Below are 9,251 nucleotides of genomic sequence, written 5' to 3' on the forward strand. Positions count from 1 at the left end.
CTTTTTTTTTTTTTTTTTCCTTTTTTTTTTGGGGGGGGGGGGGGGGGGGTGGAGAGGGGGGTGTCGTGCACCAAAAATTGATTTGTTTCCGTGGTAGGCTCGGCAGTCAAATCAAGCCCTGGCGGCAGCGCTAAAAAACAAGCCAAGCTATTTTCATTCTTTGGCAAAGCTACCACGCCATCGACCAAGCCGAAAGTCCAGCCTGGCAAGGCTTCCTTGACAAGCGATGCCACCTCTTTGTCCGACAAATTTCAGCAGAGCCCAACCGCCCCCAACTCTGGATCGCAAGCTTCCCCGTCGTCCACCCTTGCATCTCCGCCTCCTTCAATTCAAACGACTGTGGTCAAATCCGTCAAGACCAAGCTCGATGTCAGCCCTGACCAAGCCGTCATTGCCCCTACCCAAACCCCAGCACGGCCGAGTATGAGCACTGAGCCATCAGCAAGGGCGACAAAGACACAACGTAGTGCTGTCGCTCGCTCTTCCTCGCCGCCTTTGTCCCAACGTGCGCGAGCTGCGGCACGTCGCTCGGAGCGTTCCAGCCCCAAGGTAAGTTAGCAATCGTCTTGAAACATTGTACCGTGTCGTCAATGATACGTTTGCATTGTTCTTTCGATTGACGACTGCATTTCATTCTGTTTGATCTGTTGATGTATTAGCGCGCCCGGGAGGTTCTCATTGAGCTGGAAGAGTCGTCCTCCGATGAGTCGGAAGAACCACTGAGCGAAGACGAGTACTGCCCGGATGACGAAGAGTTGGAAGCCGTCAAGCGTGAAGAAAGTGAGGACTTGGACCAAGGTGAGTTGGAAGCACGGCCACAGTCTAATTTGTCATCTGGGGCGCTTCGTCGATGATCGAGTCAGCTGGCCCTTCTTTGGTGCACAAAACTCAACGCGCTTGCATCGCTTGATCACGCCTGGTGCTCCTTTCGAAAGACTCAGAGAGCGAGGTGCCGGATGAGAGTGATGGCGTGCTTGAGTCAGAGCCCGAATCAGACGGCGAGCGCCGTTCTGCGGCCAAGACCCGTCGAAAGCGGGCGCCCAGCTCCGCTAGTAAAACTCAAAAGGCAATCAAGCCCTTTTCGCCAACCTCAGCTCACTCAGAGCTCGATAATTTTGCGGCACGGACGTCGCGAACCCCACCAAAGACTGTAGCTCCAAAGTTTGTACCTACTTCGCCTTGTCTGACGTCACATGGCTGCCTTGCCTCAGCCCGTGCTCACAACTGTCTATTCGTGGCCTACTGACTTGATTTCATAACCATTCAGATCCAATGGTCCCCTCTCCCAGAGCGAGGCCGGCGCCGGCGCCACCTCCAACGCTGGTCGCTTCCGCTTTTTGGCCGACCTGCGCGACTCTGTACGGTTCCGCGTCAAATCTTTTTATGAGCTCTCTTATTTTCCACAAAGCTTGATGATGCCCATGGCTTTTTGCTTTTCAGCGCATCAAATCACTTCCGTTTCGTGGCCAATGTTTCTTTGATCTAGCATCGTCGCAAACCAAGTGATCCCAATTATGACCCAACCACGCTTCACATTCCGACTCAAGAGTTTGAAAAACTCTCTCCGTTTGAAAAGCAGGTGCTGACTACCAGGGCCACCTTTTGTTTGCCCTGCTGGTTTTTGACCTGTGTACCAAACCGCGCTAGTACATTGAATGCTCTGCTGATTTTGCTGCTGACAACTTTTTTTTGTTGGTGTGCATGGCAGTACTGGACCATCAAGAAAGACAACTTTGACACGATTCTGTTCTTCAAGAAAGGTACGTCTTTGTATTTTCCCGCCGCCCGCCTGTCGTGCATGGCGTGCCTTCCGTTCCGGCAACCGCGTAATGCTCAAAGTCTGCTCTTGATGCACTCCTATTGCACTCTATAGGCAAATTCTATGAGCTCTATGAGCAAGATGCCTTCATTGCCAACCGCGAATTTCAGTGGAAGATCACAGAGCGTGTTAACATGTCGGTACGGAAGCTGGGTGCTGTCTGTTCCTTGACAATGCTTGCGGCCACGCCCAGTCTCATCCCATTTGACCAGATGGCCGGGGTCCCAGAGTCCACAATGATCGACTGGGCGACGCGCTTCCTGGCGCTGGGATTCAAGGTGAGTTATTTGCTTCGCTAGCTCCGTCGCACTCGCCATACAGTCAGCGCCAATCCAGTCACAACACTTTTTCGTCCGGAAATCCTTATCAGGTCGCGCGCGCCGATGAACGGGAGTCTGCATTGGCCATGCAAATGCGCCAAAGAAAGGAAGCTAAAGGCGGTCAGCCCAATAAGAGTACGTGATCACCTTTTTTTATTTTTTATTTTTTTTCATTTTTTTTTGTTCAAAAAATCATCATACTTTTGGGGTTTTTTCTTGGTGTGCTTGCGCGTCTGAGAGTTTGTTGTTCTGAACAAGCGCTTTTTAAGACACGGTCTCATGCTGCAATAACATGCTAGAGCTCCCAAAGATCATCGAGCGAAAACTGACGACCATTTATACCAAGGGCACTCTAATGGGTGACTTTGTCGTCGGCGATCTGAGTAGCTACATCATGGCCATCAAGGTACCCAATTCGAAGCTGCTGACGACACTAACACTGCTGTAACATCTGTTTGATCTTGGCTCAGTTGGTGTTGATGTCCTACCGGTACAGGAAAGCGATGACGGAGATGCCTATGGCATCGTCTTTGCGGATACAGGTGGGCGCACTGGCACTGGGTGGCATGACACTTCCGCAGCACCTCAAACACATCAGCTTATGAATGATGCTCCCATGCCAAAACTCTCCCGGTCAGCCACCGCTGAGTTTTATTTTTGCAACATTACCAACGATCAGCGCAAGATTCAGCTGGAAACAATCCTGGTTCAGGTACACATTTGTTCTGTCCCAGTCAACGCGCTCACCCCTGCGCAATTTTTTTTTTTCTCTCTCCTTCGGCGTGGTTCTCATGATGAGTGATGAGAGCTGTTGTCTTTTTACGCTCATCTTCGCGTGTTGGCAATAGATCATGCCCAAGGAATTTGTTCTCTGCCGCAATCAATGCTCAAAGGTTTGTGTGTGTGTTGGGTGTTGTTTTGTGTTGTCGTGTGTTTTCGCATGTGTTTTTTGACTTCCTTCTGGTCATCTCTCACCCCGTTGTCTGCTCATGACTGGCTTATGACGGCAGGAACTCTTGGCTTTGATCAAAACGAACGTTCCGCACGCGGATCTCTCATGGCTGGATGAACACCACGAAGTGCGTTGTCATACCTGAATATTCTCACTGGTATCGTTGGGTGTCGCGTGGCCGACCCCAACTGCCCATCTCGACTCGGGGGTTTTATTTTCTTTTTAATTCTTGCGGCAGGGCTGGAGGCCAGACTTCGTCAAAAGCATGGTGGACAGCGACAACTACAATTTGCGACAAACGCGGTACAATCTCGCCCTGCAGTTATCAACAAATTGTCAGATGCAGTTCTTGTTGCATCTTCGCTCAATATTTTGTGCCAACCTCGCAGCCTGGAGGAGTTGATCTCAGCCGACCTCACATGGGCTGCTTTCGGTGGCCTGGTATCATATTTCCAAAAATTATTGGTCGACAAACACGTGCTGCCTCAAGGTCAGTCCGACGCGCTCGGCAATTTTGAGGGGCCAAAGCCTTCCATGCTCATCCAATTTCGGATTTCTGTAAAGGTCGCTTTGAAACCTATGATCCTGTCAAGCATGGTGCCATGTTGGTGATGGATGGTCAAACGCTACAAAACTTGGAAATCTTGACAAACAATGTGGATCGTACCAGCAAAGGAAGCTTGTTTGAACTCCTCTGCCATACGGTCACGCCTTTTGGCAAGCGTCTGTTCCGGTGCGTGCTTCAGCCCGTTTTGAGAATACTATCTTGCGTGCATCGTTTTGAAGTGGCAGACCTGCCCCGTCACCCAGCTCGCTCGCGTACCGTCTCCCGTTGCGTTGCACTTGATTTTGCTACCTGCTTCATCTCACCTCAAGCTGCTTCATCGTGCATTATCAACCCGCAGGAGATGGCTTTGTCATCCTTTGCGCCATGCACGTGATATCGAGCAGCGCCAAGCCGCCGTTCAAGACTTCATGAACGACGCTGTACTTGCGTAAGGAGTTTTCACGCAAACATTTCTCACTTCGCTGCCAATACGTGTGCCATGCTGCATGAACGCTTTGCCTCACATCTGCACCTGCCGTTGCACTTTGACAATTGCCAGCGATGAGGTGGCCATCCTAATGAAAAGTCTGCCTGACTTGGAGCGCTTGTTGGCGCGAGTTCATGCTGGCTCGTGTAAACTCAAGGACTTTTTGGAACTGCTCGATGCGTTTGCACGCCTGAACGATACAGCCCACCGCTGGGTAGCCGATAATCGTCTCAATCAGGTTACAGCTGTGCGTTTGCAGCAACTTCTCACTCCGGGAAAGGCTCTCCCGCGTCTCGAAGGTATGTTTATGAGTGCCATTTGTTTGCCTTGCATTTTGCATTCCAAATGTTGAGGTGCTCTCCGTCTCGCCATGCTATCAGCTTCAGCCTTCTCAATGTCTCGACGTTTTTTTGAATTTGGACCCCTGTAGAGCCATTGGAACGCATCAAGGCGAGTTTTGATCACGAAAAAGCGCTTGCAGATGGCATCATGGAACCTACCATGGGCGCACTCTCTGATTTCGATGCAGCTACAACAACTTTGGATACGTTGACAAAGGTGGGGTGGCCATTCATTGCACCTCCTTTCGCAATGACGACCGAACAACGCTCGCATGCTCGCCCCGCCCGTCCATTGTGCAGTGTGGCCCGATGGTGACTTTGTGTTCGTCCACATGCGCCTGTTTGCAGGAACTTGACGTGCACTTGCAAAAGGCCAAGAACCGTCTGAAAAGCAACAAAGTAAGTTTCCACCCTAAGTTCTTATCGCTCAGTCGGTGGTGATGCTGGAAGACTGTTCGTGACACCTGACTCATCCTTAATTGATGCCAGGTTGTGTATTGGCATCCGAGCGCCGGGCGCGACCGTTATCAAATCCAGGTAATGCCTGCCAGAAAGCAATCAGCATGGCAACTTTTGTGGGCTTGATGCCAAAGGCCACTGCTAATTCATGTTCGCTACCGTCTCATCTCATGCTTTGACAGGTGCCAATGGCAGATACCAAAGGCGTTCCAAGCGACTGGCGCCTGCTGTCCTCGACCAAGGTCTGTAGCGCACCAAGATCATGTTGGACCCTACGACTTTTCCTCAGCCGCTTGTCCTGTGATCTTTTAGAATTTCAAACGCTATCACAGCCCCGAAGTCTTGGCACGCTTGCAGCCTCTCCTGGAAGCAGAGGAGACCCAGCGTCAAATTCGTAGCCAGTTCTACGCCACAACATTGTGCAAAATGGACTCATACGCAGAAGTATGTTGTGGCATCTTGATTTGCGTGGGACGAAGCAGCTTTCTCTAACCGAACTCAATGCCATGAGTTGAGCTCTGAGCTATTCTCACAAATCGCGCTTATGATCGACCCTCCCAGGTTTTTAGCGCGGCAGTGGCGACTTGGGCGGAAGTGGATTGCCTGCTGTCTTTGTATCGCGCAACTCATGGTGCGTTGTTTTGGTGCTTGAAAATGAGTAAGGCCAGACCTTTTTTTGTCTCTGGCTAATGGATCATTGTGCGATGATGTGGTATAGTTTTTGGCGATCCGTGTTGCCGGCCAGTGTTTGTCAATGCAGCAGATGCTGGGCAAAGCTCGGGAGCTTCGATGCAGATTGAAAGCTCGCGTCATCCTTGCATGTCGGAGACGGGTATCGTGACCGGTACGTCAACATCATTGGTTCCAGCCTAGAACGATGCAATTTTTATCAATTTCGCCCGCACAATGGCGATCTTGCAGCTTCATTGAGAACGTGAGATTTGGCCTTTGATTTATTTGTGTTCCTGTTACTAGATTTCATACCAAACGACATCCGTATTGGTGGTGATGCTGCACCCGTAGTGTTGCTAACTGGGCCTAACATGGTGTGTCGCACCCTTACGGCTGCTTCATTTATGGACCTCCGGCGCCGTCGAGGCTATCTCACCTAAATTCTGCTTTCTTTGCGAATGCGCTTCACAATATCCTATAGGGCGGAAAATCGACCTTATTGCGCCAAACCTGCATCACCGTCATCATGGCGCAACTTGGCTGTTGGGTTCCAGGTATTGCGAGTTTGTTTTTGTTTTTTTTGGTTTTTTTAACATGGCACCTGCGTTCCTGAGCTAACCGGTCGTTGCATTTGTTTTGTTTTGTTTTGTTTTTCATTCGGTGGGGGGTGAATGGTAGCTGCGCGATGTGTGCTTTCTCCGGTTGACCGCATTTTCACACGAATTGGTGCCAATGACAACATTATGGCTGGGCGGTGCGCGTTGCCTCTGCGTTTCGGCAGACACCCAAATTTGGCATGATCCCTACTGATAAGATGCACCGAATACTTAGGTCGACTTTTCATGTCGAACTCAAAGAGACGTCCTCTATTCTGGAGTCAGCTACGGCCAATTCACTTGTTATCCTTGATGAGCTTGGTCGAGGCACGAGTACCTTCGATGGCTACTCAATCGCGTACGCCGTCCTTCGCCATATTGTTCAACACATCAAGTACGTAGGCTTGCGGGTGCCTCAAACTGATTGAAGGCGTATCCCGTGTTTTCTCAATTATGACTTGGCTCTTTGATAGATGTCGCACACTGTTTGCGACACATTATCACATGCTGACGGAAGAATTTCAACCAGAGCCTTTGGTGGCAAATTTCAACATGGCCTGCATCGTCGACGAGGTATGCGTGACAGCGCGAATCGTATGGCTTTTTATCGTCAAGCTTATTTTGATCCGCAAATTGTGTCGTCAACCTTCCTTTCAGGGCTCCAAGCGCGATGTTACCTTCCTGTACAAGTTGGTACAAGGCGTTTGCTCAAAGAGTTATGGAATGAATGTGGCCGCCATGGCAGGCTTGTCGGTAAGTTGGTGCTCTTGATAAATCAGAGTGTACCTTGCTCAACAAAACAACCCTTTCATGCCTCAGGATGCGGTGATTCAAGCCGCAGAGCACAAGGCTCGAGAATGCGAAAAGAGCGCTGCTTTTCGCAGCTGCGGTCTTCGACAAAAGACGCAGGTGTGACCCTGTGAGATTCACTCATGCTGCTAGGCATCTCGCTCATCTCATCTTTCTTCATCAATTCGCACTTTCAGTTGAAATTGGAGTCGGAGGTAGCTGCGATTTGCTCACTCTTGGCGGGTCAGCCATCCTCTTTCCAGTCTGCACCTCTCTCATAGCGAGCGATCTTTTTTTTCAATCTCTCTGCGTCATCCAAGTGTGACAAAACACACGGATTGAGCTTTCAACCGATTTTGCCTTCTGTCTGACAATTTCATCTTTTAATTTTTTTTCTTTTTTTTTGAATCAAAACACCAACCAATAAACGGCAGGCAGCCGCTCGGTGCCGTGCAGGGGTGTGCGCACTTGGAAAGGTACTGCCTGCGCTCCAACTCCGCTGCAGGACCACACTTGTTACGAATGGCAAAAAAGACGAACAAGCCACGATTTTAAGAAGACGACATGGCGTCGACATGGAAGCAAACAAGACGACAGGCGCGTCGACGTAAGTCACCTGAATGGCTCGCAACTGTGTTTCCGAGTATTGCATGTCCGGCATATCAAGTACTTGAGCATTCAAATCAACCTCTGTGCATGATCGATCTGCTCTACTCTGTGGACGAATAGAGAGCGCGCCAGATAAGCTGCCAAGTCTCACACGTCTTCGCGGTTCAATGACGGTAAACTTGATGAGTCGGATCAAGGACGATGAGGATGAGATTGGCCAAGATGACGCAGTCGAGGGATCTGAGCATCAGCGGCGACACACCTACATGGAGGAATACAATCTCGCAGACGACCATGACGTATTTTGGGACTCTTATGGCAGCATCAACAGATATACTCCACTGAAGGAGCGCTTGTCTGCATATTCGTTCCGAACGTTGGACAACGAAGGAGAACCTTGGAAGCGTAACAACGAAGAGGAGTTGGACCACGCACGAAGGCAAAGTGATGTAGCAGGATACATTTCGGAACCGATGGGCCGACACGTGAGTCAGCACGACCATCGCGGGCTGGCAGCCATGGACGGCGACGAGGATTGGAAGCGTGTTAGCCGAGACGGAACGTCGATGGTACCGCTTGGTCTTGACGAGTCAGGGCCGATGGGCCGACACGTGAGTCAGCACGACCACCGCGGGCTGGCAGCGATGGACGGCGACGAGGATTGGAAGCGTGTTAGCCGAGACGGAACGTCGATGGTACCGCTTGGTCTTGACGAGTCAGGGCCGATGGGCCGACACGTGAGTCAGCACGACCATCGCGGGCTGGCAGCCATGGACGGCGACGAGGATTGGAAGCGTGTTAGCCGAGACGGAACGTCGATGGTACCGCTTGGTCTTGACGAGTCAGGGCCGATGGGCCGACACGTGAGTCATCACGACCACCGAGGGCTGGAGACGCTGGACAATGATGCGGACTGGAAGCGCGTGGGCCGCGGGGAGACGGCGATGGTACCTCTGTCCGTGGACGCGACGGCCTCGGGTGGTCATGTGAGTCATCACGACCACCGAGGGCTGGAGACGCTGGACAATGATGCGGACTGGAAGCGTGTGGGCCGCGGGGAGACGGCGATGGTACCTCTGTCCGTGGACGCGACGGCCTCGGGTGGTCGACACGTGAGTCATCACGACCACCGAGGGCTGGAGACGCTGGACAATGATGCGGACTGGAAGCGTGTGGGCCGCGGGGAGACGGCGATGGTACCTCTGTCCGTGGATGCGACGGCCTCGGGTGGTCATGTGAGTCATCACGACCACCGAGGGCTGGAGACGCTGGACAATGATGCGGACTGGAAGCGCGTGGGCCGCGGGGAGACGGCGATGGTACCTCTGTCCGTGGATGCGACGGCCTCGGGTGGTCATGTGAGTCATCACGACCACCGAGGGCTGGAGACGCTGGACAATGATGCGAACTGGAAGCGCGTGGGCCGCGGGGAGACGGCGATGGTACCTCTGTCCGTGGATGCGACGGCCTCGGGTGGTCATGTGAGTCATCACGACCACCGAGGGCTGGAGACGCTGGACAATGATGCGGACTGGAAGCGTGTGGGCCGCGGGGAGACGGCGATGGTACCTCTGTCCGTGGACGCGACGGCCTCGGGTGGTCATGTGAGTCATCACGACCACCGAGGGCTGGAGACGCTGGACAATGATGCGGACTGAAG

At 52.0% G+C, this 9,251-nt stretch overlaps 2 protein-coding genes across 2 annotated transcripts in view; both read left to right on the forward strand.

Moving 5' to 3' along the window:
• The window catches only part of MONBRDRAFT_29248 (uncharacterized protein), a gene marked incomplete at both ends in the record, with an annotated part of 7,483 nt that extends 375 nt beyond the window's left edge, over window positions 1-7,108 (forward strand). Inside the window, 30 exons of the mRNA XM_001749635.1 lie at window positions 98-549; window positions 660-798; window positions 936-1,161; window positions 1,268-1,358; window positions 1,487-1,579; window positions 1,709-1,760; window positions 1,874-1,959; window positions 2,032-2,097; window positions 2,190-2,274; window positions 2,439-2,545; window positions 2,636-2,681; window positions 2,778-2,851; window positions 2,988-3,032; window positions 3,150-3,218; window positions 3,330-3,394; window positions 3,481-3,581; window positions 3,656-3,824; window positions 4,198-4,424; window positions 4,556-4,683; window positions 4,815-4,865; window positions 5,108-5,167; window positions 5,238-5,369; window positions 5,487-5,556; window positions 5,644-5,769; window positions 5,901-5,971; window positions 6,079-6,151; window positions 6,276-6,351; window positions 6,667-6,766; window positions 6,851-6,946; window positions 7,013-7,108. Of these exons, the coding sequence (XP_001749687.1) occupies window positions 98-549; window positions 660-798; window positions 936-1,161; window positions 1,268-1,358; window positions 1,487-1,579; window positions 1,709-1,760; window positions 1,874-1,959; window positions 2,032-2,097; window positions 2,190-2,274; window positions 2,439-2,545; window positions 2,636-2,681; window positions 2,778-2,851; window positions 2,988-3,032; window positions 3,150-3,218; window positions 3,330-3,394; window positions 3,481-3,581; window positions 3,656-3,824; window positions 4,198-4,424; window positions 4,556-4,683; window positions 4,815-4,865; window positions 5,108-5,167; window positions 5,238-5,369; window positions 5,487-5,556; window positions 5,644-5,769; window positions 5,901-5,971; window positions 6,079-6,151; window positions 6,276-6,351; window positions 6,667-6,766; window positions 6,851-6,946; window positions 7,013-7,108 (3,272 nt within the window). The remainder of the gene's footprint in view (window positions 1-97; window positions 550-659; window positions 799-935; window positions 1,162-1,267; window positions 1,359-1,486; window positions 1,580-1,708; window positions 1,761-1,873; window positions 1,960-2,031; window positions 2,098-2,189; window positions 2,275-2,438; window positions 2,546-2,635; window positions 2,682-2,777; window positions 2,852-2,987; window positions 3,033-3,149; window positions 3,219-3,329; window positions 3,395-3,480; window positions 3,582-3,655; window positions 3,825-4,197; window positions 4,425-4,555; window positions 4,684-4,814; window positions 4,866-5,107; window positions 5,168-5,237; window positions 5,370-5,486; window positions 5,557-5,643; window positions 5,770-5,900; window positions 5,972-6,078; window positions 6,152-6,275; window positions 6,352-6,666; window positions 6,767-6,850; window positions 6,947-7,012) is intronic.
• Window positions 7,109-7,758: 650 nt separating this feature from the next.
• On the forward strand, window positions 7,759-9,249 carry MONBRDRAFT_11875 (uncharacterized protein; the record flags this gene model as incomplete). The annotated part of the gene is made up of 1 exon (XM_001749636.1): window positions 7,759-9,249. The coding sequence occupies one exon, from the start codon at window positions 7,759-7,761 to the stop codon at window positions 9,247-9,249; it is 1,491 nt and encodes a 496-aa protein (XP_001749688.1).
• Window positions 9,250-9,251: the final 2 nt, after the last annotated feature.

The sequence above is a fragment of the Monosiga brevicollis genome, genomic scaffold (assembly GCF_000002865.3).
Source record: "Monosiga brevicollis MX1 MONBRscaffold_32 genomic scaffold, whole genome shotgun sequence".
In the NCBI taxonomy this organism is placed as follows: Eukaryota; class Choanoflagellata; order Craspedida; family Salpingoecidae; genus Monosiga; species Monosiga brevicollis.